The sequence below is a fragment of the Macadamia integrifolia genome, chromosome 12 (assembly GCF_013358625.1).
Source record: "Macadamia integrifolia cultivar HAES 741 chromosome 12, SCU_Mint_v3, whole genome shotgun sequence".
Lineage (NCBI taxonomy): Eukaryota > Viridiplantae > Streptophyta > Magnoliopsida > Proteales > Proteaceae > Macadamia > Macadamia integrifolia.
The window spans coordinates 4,676,959-4,696,018 of NC_056568.1; the positions used below are offsets into that span (position 1 = coordinate 4,676,959).

At 38.3% G+C, this 19,060-nt stretch overlaps 1 protein-coding gene across 4 annotated transcripts in view; it reads right to left on the reverse strand.

Moving 5' to 3' along the window:
• Positions 1 to 19,060, reverse strand: part of LOC122057227 (sister chromatid cohesion protein SCC4) — a 46,890-nt gene that overhangs the window by 2,757 nt on the left and 25,073 nt on the right. For 3 of the 4 annotated variants that reach the window (XM_042619256.1, XM_042619254.1, XM_042619258.1), the window contains 9 exons: positions 18,318 to 18,819; positions 16,125 to 16,163; positions 13,972 to 14,093; positions 12,232 to 12,378; positions 10,808 to 10,897; positions 10,582 to 10,706; positions 8,165 to 8,314; positions 4,862 to 5,067; positions 3,701 to 3,825 (listed from right to left, as the gene is read on the reverse strand). In XM_042619256.1, the coding sequence (XP_042475190.1) occupies positions 3,701 to 3,825; positions 4,862 to 5,067; positions 8,165 to 8,314; positions 10,582 to 10,706; positions 10,808 to 10,897; positions 12,232 to 12,378; positions 13,972 to 14,093; positions 16,125 to 16,163; positions 18,318 to 18,819 (1,506 nt within the window). The remainder of the gene's footprint in view (positions 1 to 3,700; positions 3,826 to 4,861; positions 5,068 to 8,164; positions 8,315 to 10,581; positions 10,707 to 10,807; positions 10,898 to 12,231; positions 12,379 to 13,971; positions 14,094 to 16,124; positions 16,164 to 18,317; positions 18,820 to 19,060) is intronic. The other variant, XM_042619255.1, reaches the window with a different exon arrangement.

Genomic DNA, 19,060 nt, shown 5'->3' on the forward strand with positions numbered 1-19,060 from the left:
GGGGGTTGTCTCACTGGACAAGGAGGAAACAAGAGAGAATGGGGTGAGGGAAGAGATCTCACAAAGAAAGGGGGGGGGGAGGAGGGAAGGAAGACAGTCACGCAGGCTCAAATTCAATTTATTCTTCAATCAATTATTCCACAACTTGGGTTACATGCCTTATTTATAATAAATTAAAATTTAAAGCTTCCTAATTAAAGTATGAGACTAAAATAAAAATAAAATCTCCTAAAACAAAGGACTCAAATTGGAAACTTCTTACCTATCTAGAAACTACCCAAAAGTAAAAGCTAATAAATATTCCCAAATAAAATAAAATCCTGGAATATTATAATAACCTTGAACCCAAATCAGTAACTTTGAACCCAAATTGGATCTGGTTCTTGGTCCGGGTTATGGAGCAGATTTGGGTCGATCCATTGTAGCGTTGCTACATCGCATCTTGGTGGTGTCACCTTGGTTTTTTTCCCTCCGCCACCGCCTTGGATCGCCTTGTTGTTGTGACAACTATGACCAGTGGGGTCTTTGGCCACAACATATGTTAGATCAAGACTGGCCAACATGAGATGGCTACCTGTTAACAAGGATCAATATCTTGGTTTCAAGGACGCCTTGGATCTTTTTTCCTCTTTTTTTCCGCCATTGGCCCATTTGAAACCTTGGTTTCGAGTCTCAGAAAGTGGTTTTTTGTCCCAATTTTTTTCTACCTATTTTTTTACATCTTAAACTTAATCCATGAATTAGTTCTACTAAAAAAACCACCCAAAATGATACTTGTGGCTCTGACCCAAGTTTGTTAGTGTATGCTAAAAGATGTTATACACTAGCATTGTTATAAACACTAAAACACTAAGTCAACATATAATTTAGCTACTTGAAATATAAATAAGCTATTAAAACAACAAAAACATACATTAGAATGAATAAAAAAACATACATGATACATGGAAGTAGTTGTGTTCCAGTTAAAGATTATTTGGTGTGCGAATGCTGTTCAAAATCACTCCAAATGAAAACAAATCTTTAGATATCAAACAAAAGATTATTTTGCCGGCATTTTGGTTTTTAGTGGTGTCTCATCACAATAAGATTTATGAAAACCTTGTAGACCCCAGACCCCGCAGTGGTGGGAGCCTCGTGCCCTAGGTATGGCCCTTTCTTTTAATATTTGAGAAAATAGCCTCTCCGTGAAGTGGGGGTAAGGCTGTGTACATTATGACCCTCTCAAGACACCGCCGTGATGGAGCCTCGTGAACTAGGTATCCCACCCCCTTTAGAAACCACTATCTCGAACAATCATTTTGATTTTATGCCTGGTAGATCCACGACAGAAACTATATACTCTTTTTAGATGAATAAATAAATTCATTACCAAGGAGGAAAATAATATACAAAGGAAGGAGGGCAGGGATCACAAACAACTAGACACAGGGCAAGGTCCAAAGGCACACGAGAAGGATACATTAGTGGGGGGCATAATAGATAAGGGAAGACCCCAGGACACAACAGTAACCCTGTTCCTTGGGGTGTCGGCAACCAATCGATGGTTGAGGCAGCAAAGTTTGAAGCTAACATCAAAGTAGATGGCTTTCTAAATCTTATCAAAAGAGCGAGAGTTGGAAGTCTATCTACGAAGATTACGCTCCATTCAGATATGACTGATCGTAGCACAAAAGGCGAGCTTCCCAACTGTATCACAAATGGTGGACCCATGGAAAGTCATGTCTATCCAAATACATTCTCTACTTAGCGGAAGGATAGGTCTGCGAGAAGGACAGCAAATACTAAGGACTCTCTTCCATCTAGTGGACGAGAAAAGGGCAGGCAAAGAAAAGATGATCGACATTTCAATGCCATTCTAGCAAAGGTAGCAGGAATGGGAGACCTGGATGCGCCGGTGGATAACGAATGACTGTGTAGGGAGGCAATTGGACAGAGCTTGCCAGGAAAAATTTAGAGCGTACTCCATGAGCATGTTGAGCTATATACTTCCTCAACATGCTCATGGAAAAATTTATAACATACAAGGACCCCATATGGTCTTTATTGACCTAGAAAAAGCACATGATAGAGTCCCTAGAGAGTTAGTCTGGCATCTAATGGGGAAGAGAAGGGTGTTGAGTAAACATGGTGACTATTATGATAACTGTGGGAGGTCGAAGTGCTGATTTCCCAATCATCGTGGGGCTACGTCAAGGATCAGCTTTAAGGCCTAACTGTTTCCTCTCATTCATGGACATGATGTAACTAGGAATATTCAAGATGAGGTTCCGTGATATATGCTCTTTGTTGACATTGTTTTGGTGGATGAGACAAAACCCGAGATTATCGCTAAGTTGGAGCTATGGAGATCAACCTTGGAATCAATAGGTTTTAAGATAAGCAGAACAAAGACGAAGTATATGATGTGTAACTTTAGTCACACTATGATGGACAATGAAATGGTTAAAATTGAGGAGAGAGAGGTACCAGCAAGTGATCATTTTAGGTATCTGGGATCATAAATAAAGAAGGTGATATTGAGGATGATGTTTCTCTGGGAATTAAATTAGATGGATGAAGTGGAGAGGTGCGTCCGGGGTGTTGTGTAACTGACGTATTCCTTTAAAGCTTAAAGTTTAGTTTTGAAGAATAGTCATTAGAACAGCACCAGCTATGATGTAGGGGGCAAAATGTTTGTAGTTAAGAAGTGTCATGTAGATAAGCAATGTGTAGCTGAGATGAGGACGGTAAGATTGGTTGCGCGGCAAAACTAAGAAGGATAAAGTAATGAATTACCATATTAGAGCTGATTTGGGTGTTGGCCCAATCCATGATAAGCTCCAAGAAAGCCGTTTGATATGGTATGGCCATTGAAAGCCAGCCTATAGGGTTGTTGTAAAGGCTAGGGATTTGGTAAATTATTGGCCTTAGAGAGCTTACAGCCATGACCAATCTTAAGATCAGGTGTATATGCCTAAAGGAAGTGTACAGGCAGTGTGGAACTTGTGGTTTTGCCTCAGGGATTTTTCACTTGATATTTTTTTATTAGAGAATGAAGGACGTTAGCCAGCCAATAAGGTTGCCACAAAGGCCAGGCACTCAATAAATTTTGGCCTTAAAGACTTTGCGTCATGAACAATCTTAAAATCAGGTCTATACATCCAAATCAAGTGTATATGCAGCTTCAGTGGTTTTGCTTTAGGTTTATCCCCTTAATAATTATATAAGAAAAGGAAAACATTAGACAATTCAAAATTTAACATCCAAAATGTTGTCGATGTATATGTGATAGCTCCTTATTCCATTGATTCCTGCCCCCCTGTAATCAGTAATTTTTATAATAAAAAATAGAAGTGTTTCCCAAAGCCTCTAGCAAGCTTTAAAATGGGCATCATCCAGCTTAGATTCTAAGTTAAAATTCAAAATTCGATTTTCATAGTGTAATATAACGTAAAAATAGATTTATTGGCTAGGCAAGGGGTTTTAAGACCTCAACTCTGTGTTGGGGATTCCGATCCTTTGTGAGTCATAGCTAGAGGCCATAGTTATATTGGGCTGGGGTTGCAAGGTAGGTTGATCCTTTTGAGGAGGGCCAACTGTGTTCTTGTACTTCTATGTATTCTACCTCTATGTACTTCTTACATCAATAAAAGTTGTTATTTATTCACGAGAAAAAAATATAAGATACAATTGGCAGAGAAAAAAATGGTTGCCTTACCAATTCAATGTGATGTATGGATGACTGAGCATCAGCTAGCCTCTTCTGTAGATCATCCGCTTTTTTCCTCTCATATTCAGAGTTTGCCATTTCATTTCCCCTCTCACCAAGTTCTTGATACAAGGCTACAACACAAAGAGATTTATTGATTCATCCTCTGCGTGTGTGTGTGTGTGTGTGTGTGTGAGAGAGAGAGAGAGAGAGAGAGAGAGAGAGAGAATCCCAACTCCAATTAATTATGCACTGAAAATGGTTTTAGATCTTAATCACTAAATCCTAAAGTAGACTTGGGAAAGAGGGGCCGAATGAGCCTTTGAAGCACCAAATTGACAAACTAGGTTTTGATGTCCAGAAATTCAAGACATTTCATAGGGGGCACTGGACAAAAGATTTTTATCCTAAATTATTAGGATGAAATACTTCTTCTTTGGGGTCAATGGCTGAAAGCCTGATTTTTTTTCTACCAAAATTTAAAAACAGATTTGGAAAGTTGAAAGGCTAAAAAAATTTTAAAGTATTATTGAAGCATGTTAATATTTTCAGGTTACATCCCAACCTGAAGTCTATTAGAATTTGGAAGTTTATATGAGCTCCAATTTGAACCTCAGAAGCTGTCAATGGCACTCTCCACCAGCTGCTCCCTTCCATTGAAAAGGGAGTAAGTTACCAATAAAAAAAGGGTATACCCAATGCACAAGGCTCCTGCCACTGGGGTTTGGGGAGGGTCATAATAAACACAGCCTTAGCCCTGTTTTGCGGAGAGGTTGTTTCCGGACTCGAACCTACGACCGCTAGGTCGCAAGGTTCCAATGTGGAGCCAAATAAAGGCCACCCATCTTTCCAAGAAAATAATAGAAGGGAATTCTCCACAATTCCTACAAGCAATCAACCGCCACAATATTTGTGCCAACAGTGACCAAAACTTTTACATGTTAACCTGAATTTCTGTTTTGCGTCAATTTCTTAGACTCTCAAGATTATAACTATCCAAAATTACATATCGATCTGATTGTTTCCAGGGCATAGAAACTCCCATTGGGATATCAAGGGAATGTCACCAACCTGAGCTCTGTCATAAGAATCTTACGACACCTTGGTGCACCTTCCCTTCCCATGGTGGGGGAAAAAAAATCTAGTAATGCTAAAAGGAATAATGTCTACCTGTCAAAACCGAAAGCACCCAAATCTGAGTAGGAATATCATAAAGTGACTTTGCCAATGTCAAAGAGGACTTCAGAATTTCTCTGGCTTGTCCAGTGTCATGCAGGGCAAGTGCCAAACTCCCAAGGATTGTCAAATACTGTGAAACAAGTTGAATATTCCCCAAATGTTGATGTGTGATCCTCAGGCCACTGGCCAGCCGAATCCTGCATTTCATAGTTCTCTGGGGTAAGATTGTTCATATTCACTAAGATGCTGAAATCTCAAATATAACTAACTTGTGGTAGTTTTTCCTAGTGTTTAGAAATCCACAGTGCAAGAGTCACATTATGTGAGGCATACTTTAGTGCTTGCCTAGTGTTGAAGTGCTGCAGTTTTTGTATTGGTCGAAAATAATATTCTCAATAAGAAGAGAGTTTTATAAAATTCTTCTTCACTTCTTTTCTCTTTTTGAATCGTTTATATTGACAGTTTGACACTCCATCAGGTGTAGTGGTCTTTCATCTTCTTTTTTATGCTCTTTCTTCTGCTTATTCTTTACTTTCAATATCTTTTGTTCTGTTTAATAGCTGCTGGTTTGCTCACCCTGTTCCTCTGTTTTGTCGGGTGTTTTTTAAGAAATTTCTACTTCAAAGATTTTCCTTGTTTCGATCAGTAGTCCTTGTTTTGATTTATATATTAAGATAAGAAACATATTAATATATGATCAAGACTCTGATCAAGACTCTAAAATTCACAAGAAGAGATAAGAAATAAAAATAAACTAGATTAATTTAACCTAGCAAACGATGTAAGCTAAGAATACAAGTCACAACCCCCACAGTATGAGATCCATGGACCCCTTGGACCTCCAACCAAGGCTAATGCTTAACGCTCCCCCTCAATCTGGAGCATAGACATCACCCAAGCCCAACTAATAACACCTTCGGTAGGAATCACTCAGAAACAAGGCTTTGGTAAACAAATCCCCAAGTTGATTATGACAGTTGAAAAACGGAATGGAGATCAACTTCTTCACCGCTGCGTCCGAACAAAGTGACAATCTACTTCTATATGCTTCTTCTCTCAAGAAAAACAGGATTATTAGCAATGTAAATGGCCACTTTGTTATCATTTATCACAGAACATCTCCATTGGTTTTGTGCTGAAATAATCAAGCCCTAAACAAAGGACCAAAGCCACATCAACTCAATTGCAATGTGAGTCATAGCTCGATACTCTCAACAATTGAACATGCCACAATTGTTCATTTCTTACACCTCCAAGTAACAAGATTACCCTTAAGGAAGGTACAATAACTTGTAGACTGTTGGTCACCATTTGCCCAATCAGCATCAGAATAACCAACAATACTAGTGTGACCATGGCAACAATAAATAAAGCCTTTCCCCAGAGCACCCTTAAGGTATCTCAATATACGAAAGCTATCTTCCAATGAACTTGCTTAGGTGTTGGCATGAACTAACTAATCACACCAACAACATAGGAGATGGCAGGTTGGGTCACAATGAGATATATATATATATATAAGTCTACCAATAAGTCTCCGATACTATGGTTCTCCAGCATAGTTTTTAAGGCGGTAAGGCGACGAAGGCGTTTGAGGGTCTTTTGGAGCACCTTAGCGATAAGGCGGGCATAAAGTGTCACCTTATTGACTAAAGCGTTCTTGTGTAATTTTTTTATAAAACCAATTTATTTGGCTCAAATCCTAATTGAATCCTATTACTCATATGTTAAATAAATATTAAAAGTTCATATTCATACCAATGTAAGATATTCATCAAGAAAACAAATCGATAAAGTGAATAAACTAAGTTCATCTTCATCAATCATCAATCATCAATCATCATAACATATTAACATATAATATAAATACATAATTATGGTACAAAATTATAAATATAAAGAAAAGAAGACATAAAAAATACAAGTATTTATTATACTTACCTCTATGATACCAAAATGAGTGCCTAAGCCCTAAGGTCATCCACTATATTTCTACTCCTGTCAAAGAAGAATGAAGCTCACCGCTACCGAAGCAAACTTACTACTGCCGGAGCAAAATGGTCGCCTAGATCAGTGGTTCTTCCTTGTTCCTTGATTCCTTCTCAAAGCCGTTTCTTAAAATCCTTGACAAAATCCAAACCCTGTTTGTGAATTGTGTTTTTGTATTGTTTGTTTTGGTTATTTTTGGTGGAGTAAAGCTGATCCCATACATCTCAAGTGTTAACAAAATCATACATCTACCAATAAAAAATCTATATTTGGAATCTTCATCAAGTAATTTTAAAATGTGTTTAAAAAAAAAAAAACCATAAGGCACCACTTCACGTAAGGCGAAGCACTGCCTTAACATCTCTAGACCGCATCAACCCCAAGGCGCTGGTAAGGCGACGCCTTAGCAGTGCCTTAAAAACTATGTTCTCCAGGCTTGATATAAGGATCCATAGGGGTATCTATAGGCTTACAACCTAACATTCATGTCTAACTCGGAAGATCAAGCACATAATTCCGTTGAGACAAACCGAGACCTTTCTTACTCTAAATAACCTAAATGCCAGGAAAATAGCGGAGAGTGCGCAAGTCTTTCATCTAAAAGTGATGCTGTAAATAAATCTTGACCTATACAATCCCAGACAAATCATTTACCAGAGACAATGATGTCATCAAATTAAACAACCAGTACAATCACCTTAGAGTCCTGACGCCGAAAAAAAAACTAAGTGATATGAATAATACTAAGAAAAATCATATGCAACAAGAATTTTTCTGAATTTATCAAACCATGCATGTGGGGACTGTTTCAGTCCATTAATGGCTTTGTGTAGCCTACAAACTTTGGTAGTGTCCTCTCCCTGAGCAACATACTCATGCGGTTGCTCCATATAAACCTCTTCCTACAAATCACAATACAAAAAGGCATTCTTGATGCCTAACTGGCAAAGAGGCCAATCAAAATTGATAGCCAAGGATATCAAGAGAGAATGTCTCAAAGTAGCCAACCCCATATGTCTGTGTGCAACCCTTACCATCTATACAAGATTTCAATCTTTCGACTGAACCATTAAGGTTATACTCAACAATATATGCCCAACGACACCATATAATGTCCAACGAGATGGTAAGGTATCCGTTGTAGTTTTCCATCCAAGGTGAGATAAAGCATCTTTATAATGGGTAGGAACAAAGTGGGACGTGAGGGATAAGGCAAATTGACAAAGAGAAGTAGGAAGATGAGAAATGGAAACATAATTTGCAATTGGATAGGTAACCAAAGAAGTCGAGTACAGGAACAAGTACCTTTCCAAAGTGCAACAAGGAGATAAATGACAGATGAAGAGTCTCCAAGCAAAGAATCGGATGGAGGAGGCAAAGGAACAACAAGGACAATCTGTGTTTTCTTCGGAAGACGCTTGTAAAAGGGTAAAGGCACGCCTATAGGCCTCGGATCTGAAACCTCAAGAGGAATGAGTTAAGGAAGAGGTGGTGGCATAGGAGAGATAAGACCCAAATCAGAAACAGATGGACCAAAATACAATGTATTCTCAAAGAGAGTAATATTAGCACCAACAAATTACTGATGAGTCAGAGGAGTAGCCCTTTTGGGTTCAGGAGTAACCAAAAGGAGTAACAAGAAAAAGACAACTTGCTTGAGGGGTAATTTATCAACGCTAGGACTAAGATTATGAACAAAACACTAACAACCAAAAATGCATTAATATAAACTAAACTAGGAACAGGAAGGAAAAACAATGGAAAATGGGGTGTTATTACGAAGAACAGAGGAAAACATCAGGTTAATAAAAAATAAAAAAAGTAGTCAACACAACATTCACCCTTACAGTTTTTAGGAACATTCATATGGAACATTAAAGTTGAAGGATCTAGAAAAGCTAGCGGCAAACCTAAAATGACCATAGGAGAAGTGGTGAAGAAATACATGTATAGCTTCGGCTTTGTACCAAGTATGGCATCAAACAAAGTTGATTGGAAGACAATGATCCATGTAGCCAACCCCATTTAGTGTTGTTATACATGGAATATTAAAGATCTAGCCATGTCTAACAAATGTCGGTTTTTCCATTCGGCCACACCATTTTGTTGAGGTGTATAAGAGTAACTGGTTTGGTTAATCCAGACACTGTTACAACAAAAAGATAAATTTCACGTTAAATGAGATGGTTTGTGAGATGAAGTAATTGTTCTAACTGTAGAAATTTTTTGATGCCTAAAACTGCAATAGAAAAACTAATAGGGGTGGTGGAGGGGAGGGGCACGCAGCTCAGGTGGACTTTCAACAACAACAACAACAACAACAACAAAGCCTTATCCCAACTTAATGGGGTCGGCTACATGGATCCAAGAAAATCCAAAGAGAGAAGAAAGAAAATGCGATAAAGGAAAACAGATTAGTAATCGCTAACGGAGTAGAACACAGCTAAAGCGGGTCCGCTACCTGGATCCTAGCCCTCCAATCAGCTCCATTTGAGATCATACTTGGGACCAGGCCTAGTTTGTGCATGTCTTTCCTTACAACCTCACCTATGGTCATTTTTGGCTTGCCTCTAGGTCTCTTGGGTCCTTTTATCCGAATCAAGTTACCCCTCCTTACCGGTGCATCCGATGGCCTTCGTTGAACATGCCCAAACCACCTCAAATGACATTCTCGAAGCTTGTCAGGAATTGGGGCAACCCCCAGGTCCGTTCTAATTTGGTCATTCCATACCTTATCCCTTCTATTTTTTCCACACATCCATCTTAGCATTCTCATCTCCGCTACCCCTAGCTTATCAGGTGGACTTTGAACTTTGATATTTGACCAATGATGTAGTTGTATCATAGTTGTCATGGCGCCTAGGTGAACCAAGGTGGTCGAGGGGGAAAAGTTTTAAGGCGACACCAGCAAGCCAAATGGACGCGTAGGCGCCGCCTCAATTATGAGTTGCATTAGGCATTAATCCCGTATGGAGGCCTATATCCAAGTTTGGCAGGGTTATAAGGTGCTTCTGCCAATCCAATGGGCTGGACCTTTGGATAGTTTATTATAGGTTGGGCCTCTTTCTTTTCTTTTTTTTTTTGGTGGGGTGGGGGGGGGGGGGGGGCATCATTTAATAGGTCTCATCTATAAGCCCATAAAATAGGGATAAAGTTAGTGCACCAAATTAGCAGTAAAGTGTTTGATATAATTAGAATACTGAATAGCTTGACAGATTTATGTTTTGAGTTGATTTACTTTATTGAGTGTGTAGGTATGTACACTCCCTTCAATGAAAGACGATTTTGAGTAAAGAACGAGTTTATTTTAAGATTTTTGCTGCTGCTGAGTAGTACATACGGGATTGGAATCCCAAATCACCTTTTCTCTCCTCTTTTGTTCTCTTCTCTCTTATTCTTCCCGTGAAGATCAATTTCATCTCTTTTCCCTCCCCTTCCATTGATCTGATTTCTTCCCTTAAGAATGTAGTTGGTTCCTTTATCTCTGATCTAATCATAGATTTGATCATTGGGCCTGCTTGCAATTGAGATCCATAATCTGGGTGTTTAGATTGCATCAACCATCCAAAAGGCCCCATCCCAATAGACAGTCCAGAGTGGCCAAATCATCAGCCATATCACTAAAATATAACAAGTCACATGCAAAGTAATCTAGGTGTTTCTTTAACGGGTGAACCACCCTTTCTTGGGAGAAAGGATTAACAAAGAATTAAAACTCGTACCGTGCCTCTTGTAGGTTATGTTGCTTCATCAGTAGAAGGCCATAAGCAAAAAGAACAGCAGTTTTCTCTCGTACTCCTACAAAAGAATCCATTATTCTGTAAACTGGTCCAATTAAATCCAGCGCCTGAAAAAGATAAATTACTTTCATCAATAATTCTACACTGCAGAGTTGAGAATAACTTCAATAGGGAATTACGAAGAGCACATGAAACTTATAAATTTCACCTGTGAAGAGGATTCAGCATCACCAATGCAGATATAAGAGACAGCTGCATAAACTTGGCACATAGCTTGCATTGATTTACTCTCCGTTAGCTGAAAACAAAGAACCCTCATTAAGTATCTAGTTATATCTAAGATCACATTTGGGTACAATTCTAATTCTGAGAACTCTCAATTCAGAGCCAATTCTAGAATTACAATCCTAGCTGAAATTCACTGGATTGGAGAATCACGGATGGCTGCACAATAATAGCGCATTGATTCTTTCTCCATGGTGGTTCCCATTAACCATGGCATGGCAATTGTGCTAGTGAGCCCCAGATTTGAATGACTCCTGAAATCCTCAGCTGCTCTTGCTACTACAGCCAAGTACGATTTCACCATTAAAATATTAACTTCTCAGTTATTCTTTCAGGTAATTATGAATTGAATTCTAGAGGGTAGTGTGTTGAAATGCATGTACTGAAATTTCACTTCAATTGGGCTTATGATGAGAGAGTTCTCTCATATGGAACTGGGTCTGATTTATAGCCCCTGATTTCAGTCAAGAGGTTGAAGACGACCTCCCTTTGTAACAAACTAAAGCCCTATCATCTATATGGGGAAGGGTTCTCTAAGCCTAAAGTGTTTCCTATGCCATCGCGCAGTATAATTATTTATTCAGCCTTTTTAGAAAATAAAAAATAAAAAAATACATATGTAAAAGGGTGTAGGAAACGCCTTTGACTCAGAGACACCTTTCCCTGTCTATATTTGCCTAGAAGCCTTCGGTTCTTAGTTTGTCCCATTCATTCTCCTCCTCTATTGTTGTTCCAGGAATACCCTATACTAAAACAATTGTGTCCAGTTAAGTCCCCTCACTGTTTCTCTTCACTTGTTGGTCCTGAACTTCATAATATTTACACTTCTTCCACTATATTCTTAAAATGAGCTATCTATTAGTCTTGTGGGCCCATAGCAATCCCAAAGCAGGGTTTGTGAATTGTGACCTGGGATTGCATCACCTAATCCTTGGATACAGGACTTACATTCCCCATTATATCTACATACAAAGAAGAACAGAGAGATCGTCAATGATTGATTGATTGATTTAATTCAGTCCATTAGGCAATTACAATCATTTGATTACCAATGTTTAAGAAATGCAGGACAGGAGGCACAGTGCAGGAAGCAGGAAATTCCCAGATTATGAACATTATCAGAAGGTTTCTTGAAGAAAAATATTGCAATAATGTCAATGGAGACAAATATATGAGCAAGCACGCATCCAGCCTAAGTACAATTAACTTTAGCGACTGAAATATTACAAAACATAGGCACTGAAAATAAAAATAGAAGAACTGATTTCAGCCAATTCTCTACCATACATTCAGTGCTTGTATTCTAAACATATATACGTTCTTCAAAACTAGAATTCAACAACATACCTTTGCTGCTTCAATAAAATGAAAAGCTGCTTCACTAAAAATACCCAGGGAATGAGCATACTGTCCTCTAAGCATCTCAAAAATGCTCTCACATCCCTGTAATATTGTTGGAAAGCTAATGAGCCAATTTTTCATCTGCACCAACGCCTGCAACATATGGAAACCACCGTTACCTGTATTAGTCATAGGAATGTACAATATAAAAATATGGTGTTAAAGCATGGAGAGACAGATTAGGGACTTAAATATCAGGCTGGGATTCCACAAAATTTCTGGTAGTATAATTAATTTCACCAGCTGAACTGAAATGCATTTTGGTCAAGGTCAACTGAAATTTAAATAAGTAAAAGCAAAGTGATGTCTACTTAAATACATTGGGGACTTTTAACAAAACTAAGTGATCTACTGAACCTGGACCTCGATATTGCAGTTGATTGAGTCACCGGAAATGCAGCATATCAAGCAAAACCACGTCAATATGTAAGAGCAGGAAAATCTTAAGAGTAGGTTCAAAATTCCAGTGGCAGAGGGGTTCTTCCCTATCAACTCGACCTCTCAAACCATGCTCCAAATCGCAAGAAATCTTAAGAGTAGGTTTAAAATTCCAGCATCTTATCAAACCGACTTCAAGAACAGAACCAATGTTCAAGAATCAAACCAGTATAATTTTCTGCAAACTAGGTCCAGTGGAATTAGAAGAACCAGCAGTGCTTTCGAGTTTCTCGGAGCAGGAGTTTCAGGTATGGTTTCCTAGGGTTCAGGTCGACTTGGGATTAGAAATAGATTCCTAAATATCATTCCAAATCGTGGAGATCTCACCGAGTTCTAACAGTTCTTCAGCCAGCCAATAGTGCCGCTAATAACAATAAACCAAGAGAAACTCCTAAATCTTTCCCATCTATGGCTCAATGACCGAGATAAAACAAAAAAAGGTTGTTCCAGACTTCCAGGAAATCTTCATGTTTCTATTCTTAAACATCTCCATAATATTCTAATTTGGTATCTATTCCCACTATAGTCTCATCAATGAGAATTAAATTATTAGCAAACTTCCTCCTTTATATGCTATGTTTTACAGTACTAAAAAGAGAGAAACCAGTCCACAACCAGTCTACGAAGAGAAGAAAAAGAGAGAAGTGAGAAAAGTCACGGCTAGATTGAATGTCTGACCGAGATCCACAAACACCTATATATAATAATTAAAATGTTAAATTACAATAAAGGACATTAACATAAGTAAACAGCACTACTATACTACCCTTAATGAACAGTAGGATAACCAAACTACCACTAGAGTGTCAGTAAAACTAAAAACACTTTGTTAACCAATCCATCTCCAATCCAAAGAGAAAATGAGCTCAAAGAAGGGCCTGGTATGAACCAACTGTGATTGGAAACTTGCTTGTCTTCTACCACCTTGTTGTAAAACTAGTAAATGCTTCATAAATAACATAACTAAGGAGAGTTTTCAAGAAGCAAATTGTCAAGACACACACCAGTATCCATATCCTTGCTACAGTGGTAATTTATACCTCATGTCCAAAACCATGCAATATTTTAAAAAAATTGAAGAATTTTACACAAAATTTTCTAGTTTCTCTAGCGTAGGTTATATAATGACTTCAGAATAGGTTTCTATAGCGTAGGCTTAATAATGACTTCAGAATGCTTTACTGTATGATTAATGACAAATCATGGGCAAGAGAACAGCAAAGCTATCAGCGTATGTATCTTTCATACCTCTTGAGCTTCAACAAATTCTGACCGTGTCAGAGCCATAGCAACTTTGTTTTCGAGGAATTGCATCAGAATCATCAAATACACCCCAGCCATCCAGATAGCTGAGTGATGCAAATCTACCTCTGCAAGAAAGAAGAATTTTATGAAGCATGTCAGTTATCCTGAAATTGTCAAACATTAAGCTTATCCTGACATCAGAAAGACCAGGAGTCAAAAGGAATCCAATTTGCAACACAAACAAATATAACAAAGATGACTCTTAAGGGCATCAATTCTAGGTTGTGGTAGAAGAACCTCGGAGAACAGAAATATGACTCTAGTATGACCTCAAATGGAGCTGTTTGGAGGGCAAAGATCCATAATGCCGGCCCCTTTTAGGTGGGATGGTGTTCCTTTGTATCTTTCTTTTTAGTTTTTTTATTTTACCCTCTCACGGATCCATGTAGATTGTAGCCAACCCCATTTAGTTGGGAAAAGGCTGAGTTGTTGTATGACCTGAGTTTATTTTTGTTTTTTGTGGTTGTGGTGGTTGTGGTGGAGGAAGATTAGTGATGCAACCAGCAGGAAAAGAAGGGGAAATAGGCTGATCGATCCTGTGAATTTGGACCTATTCTGGTCTGTTGCAGTAGTGTTACATAAGTGTATTATACTGCAAGGGTATATGTGTCTATCCCTGTAACCCCAAGGGGATAGCTCAGTTGGCAAGGTCCAACACTTGGCAATTAAGAGGTCATAAGTGCAAGTCTCCTTGGGGCCTACATTTAAAAAAAAAAAAAGAAAAAAAAAAAGGCATCTATCCCCTGCAGTATTGCTGTGGTTGGCGGTAATGCTCCCTTTAGGCAATCACAATAGGAGATATTCCTACCATGATATGTCCTTAGTTGTCTACCTGTTCCTAGACTGTTTTAGTTTGATTTGGTTTCCTTGTTTAAGTCTTACTTTGTTTACTCATTTAGAGCTGTAATCTAAGCTGGATTCTTGACTGATTTTATAAATACAAAGAAGCCCACAATATCATTCTATTCTGGACTATCGTAGTTCAGAAACTGTTCCTTCTCTCCCCTCTTCCTCTTTCTCTTTACCGTGTTTATTGGTTGGTTGTTGGGTTATATCCCGTTACAAGTAGTACCAGTTCTAAAGATTTCTAAGGGCTGCAGCTCAGCAGTCTAGAGTTTCCATTTTCTGGTCTCGTAACTTGGTCTCTATTTTGTTGATCATTGTTAACAGGTTAGGGTAGTAGCTGTTAGCTTAGTTTTCTAGCAGGTTCTAAGCTAGTTTCTATTTTGTGCCATGTCTCAATTTTTGGAAAGTCTATACTTGTAAACCTAAACAATTGGGCTAACCCCTAGAGCATAATAGGGATAGACCCCTTTTGTTGGAAGCACAAGTTCAGTTTGATATAATTGATGTTTGCTGCCAAACTCTCTGGATTCCCAGTCCTCTTAAGGAGTGAATTCTCCTTGGCTAATTGGGTGGATTCCCTAAGTCATAAGGAGCGTCTCTAATATGCTGAGCTGATGTGCTTTCAATTTCCCTTTCAGTTTTCCAGTGACAAAGATCATCCATCATTGAACCCCCATAATTCAGATAAGTTTCCAATAATTTCAAGTTCCCCATTTTTCTGCAACCTGCAACTGACCATAGCTCATATAGCCAGCTCTGTTTGTCTTCAAACTTCATCCCTAAACCACGCATACCAAACCCTGACAAACCTACTATCTTACTTCCATACCCGGAAGGCATTCTCAGACCTCATCACACCTGGTTTATTGTGAATTTTCCCTTCAATTTTTTACCACAGACAGTCTCTACCCGGAACCTACTCAACCCAGATTTCAACCTCATCCAAGCTCTAATTTGAGATAATCAATTTTCTCCCATCGAACCCTAATTCTGCAATTGATTCTGTTGAATTGCCTTGTTTCTGTTCGATACAGAGCTCACAGTCCATCCCTGTTGATCAACTTCGTTCCAGACTTAAAAACATAGGCATAAACCCTAGTCTGCCCACTTTAGCTACAAGCATTTTGAACATAAAACCCTAATTAGGGTGAGAGTTTCCTTAGTGCCACCAATTAGAAAGATCAAAATTGTAGATCAACAGAACTTTTAATAGCAATATTAAAAAATAATAATTAGAAAGAAACCCTCACCAGTCGCACCATCAGTGATTCCAAGCTGCAACAGCTCCTCTGCATGAAACAGTTAGTCAGATTTGCAGCTTCATGAGATTTTAAAAGGTTGAATCGGTAAACTCTACGTTGTTTAAGATCATCACCAAGATGAAGCAAATCAAATCATATTTTCAACATAAAACTAACCCCTTTATATAGTGAAATAAAAGAGAGGAGCAAAACCAATTCCCAAAGAAGTCACAACTCGAATATTTCCTACAAGACTGGAGACAAGAAGATGCTAACCAAATAGATCAATGATTTCTCTGAAAATATTAGTAAAAGGAAAGTACTTATCATAAATTTCAACAAGTCAGAAGAACAAATTATCAAGGTAAAAGGTTTTATGAGTGGACACACCCTTATAGAATGTAAGGATGGGCATATGAGATGAGCCATGTGGAAGGCTGATGTGGCAATTCCAACCATTGGATAACAAGAGAATGTCCTGGATTTGCCACATGACAAATTTCAGCCTCAAATCCAATCATTTACCCTCCCATGTGTGTTTAAGAATGGAAGCACCCTCGTCAAAGTCCAGGATCTTTTAATTTGCCATGTGGTCAACTCTATTTGAAATGAAACCCGATATATGATATGTGTGTAGGGCCTTTGGGGTCTAGCTGTCCAAAGTAATTTCAGCACCATCTGACCAAACACATGGCAGAACTAGGTTCCTGTCCAGTTATCTTGATTCTTGTATGGGTGTGCAACTGTGCCCACCTATATATCAGCTGTATATCCTGCTCCCACTCAATATTTCTCCCTACAAGATGTATTGGGTGTGACCCATCAAATGGACGGCACCTTATGCCTTTATGCTGCTCGCATGCCATTTTTAAGCCTTGGGGCTGGCTTAAACGATACCTTCAATCTCTACTCCCAAATCATAGTTGTCCAGGAGTCACCTAAGCACTGCCTTGGCATCCAGGCGGTTTTCCTTGGGCCTACGCAATTGTTGCCTGAATGCAGTTGGCACTTTATTTATGCCAAATATCAGTTAAGTAAATAATTCATTTACTAAAGATAATATTCATAAATAAGCAAATACCCCCATATTTGAATCCAATAAAAAAATTTGAAAATCAAATTCCAAAAGGATAAAAAGTCAACTCCCCAGTCCAAAACAAAAAACTATTTGTTGGTGGTAGGGGCGATTTTCAACTCTCAAATGTTGAGGTTTTTTCTCAATTCTGAAAATTTCATAAATCTTATTGTGGTAAAACATTGTGATGTCCAAAAAATTATTTTCATTCAGACAATTTTAAAAGCATTTGCACACTTTAAAATAAGTTTGACCAGAACATAACATCGTCATTACAACTCAGATTTTAGTGATCTTAGACTTGTTGAAAAGCTGGTTTGCTGCTCTACCCAGTACAAATATTCTCATGTAAAAATTAAATTATTTGACCAATCAAACACACTAGAGAACTAGAACATTTCTCTAAATGTTGATTTTTGATGACTTGATGTGGCTTAGTTGACTTTTTATGATATAAGGTATATGTAGCATACTATATAATGTTAGGAAAGAGAAGAAACGAAATAATAATAATAAAAACACTAGGGTGCCTTGGTCGCCAAGGAAACTCCACTACCTTGGGTCGCCTTGCCGCCTTGGCAACTATGTCCCAAATTATCCACTATGCAAAGTGTGATGTCAAAAAAGAATTCGAAACACCCTACATGATGGTATGGTGATGAGAAAACAGTGTTTTGAAACAAAAAACCCATTGGAAGTTTCTCTTCTTAACTGAATATCTTAGACAAAAAATAATTCTTAAGAATGAGAAATAGTATATCTAAAAGAAGAAATGCAAAAAAAAAAAAAGAATGCGTATGTAGACTCTGACCAATATCATAGGACTTGCAGGCTCAGCAAGTCAGACACTTGGATCCATGCCCATGACCAAATTCATTCCTCGGTGGCATAAAACAAGCAAATAATCGGACCACATTTAAATAATAAAACATCTTCCCTCAAAGATTAAAAAAAAAAAAAAGGTTTTTATGAAACGAATCATGAATGCTTAACCAAATTGCAAAGGTTATATCTAAGTGCAAGTTTACTTAAAACTGGATGGCTGTGGTTAAGTCAAAACTCAACAAGTGAACCAGTTTAGGAAACGTGCAAAGGATAACGGAAACCAAATTATCTAAGGAACTAACCATGAATGGACTGTAGTCCAGATTGTATCCGCCTTCCACACTCCTTAAATGACCCTTTAGGACGCCCAATCATGACAGCCATCAGATCAACTAGAGCATAGACAGCACCTTTAGGTAGCCATTCACCGTCTATTGGAGGTGGCGCCAATGCTAGCTTATCTTCCCATGCCCTTCTCGCATTTCCAAAATATGATGGTTCCAAAGAAACTTTTCCAGTTGAACTGAATCTAGTAACATGACTCAGCTGCTCTTGAAGTTGAACTTGTTTTTGGCATAATGCTGATCTTTCCTTGTGATGTAGGCCAGAGCGGGACAGACTAAGATTTATGGCATTAAGTTCTGCAGTCAATTCCTCGACACGTTGCACCTGCTGCAATTCAACCTTCATAGCAGCATCCAATTTGTCAACGTGTTGCGATGCATTTTTGTAGTCGCATATCCTGAGTAGATAGAAAGTATGCAGAAGCTCATTGTAAAAGAACAACCCCAGGCACTGCTGTCTCTGTTCAGGAGTGGAGCAAAGAAATGTTGATCAGTATTGCGAGGCAGAATGTGCAGTTTAGCAGTAAAATACATTAATGTCTAAGTTGTGAGGAAAAACACATAATCAGAGATCACAAAATTAGTCTCATACAACTTATAGGCTCCATTTTTTTTTTTTTTTTTTTTGTTTATCATTTTACGAATATGGATTGGTATGGATAATGGATCAATTGATCCAAACAAAGGATCCCATATGCAAT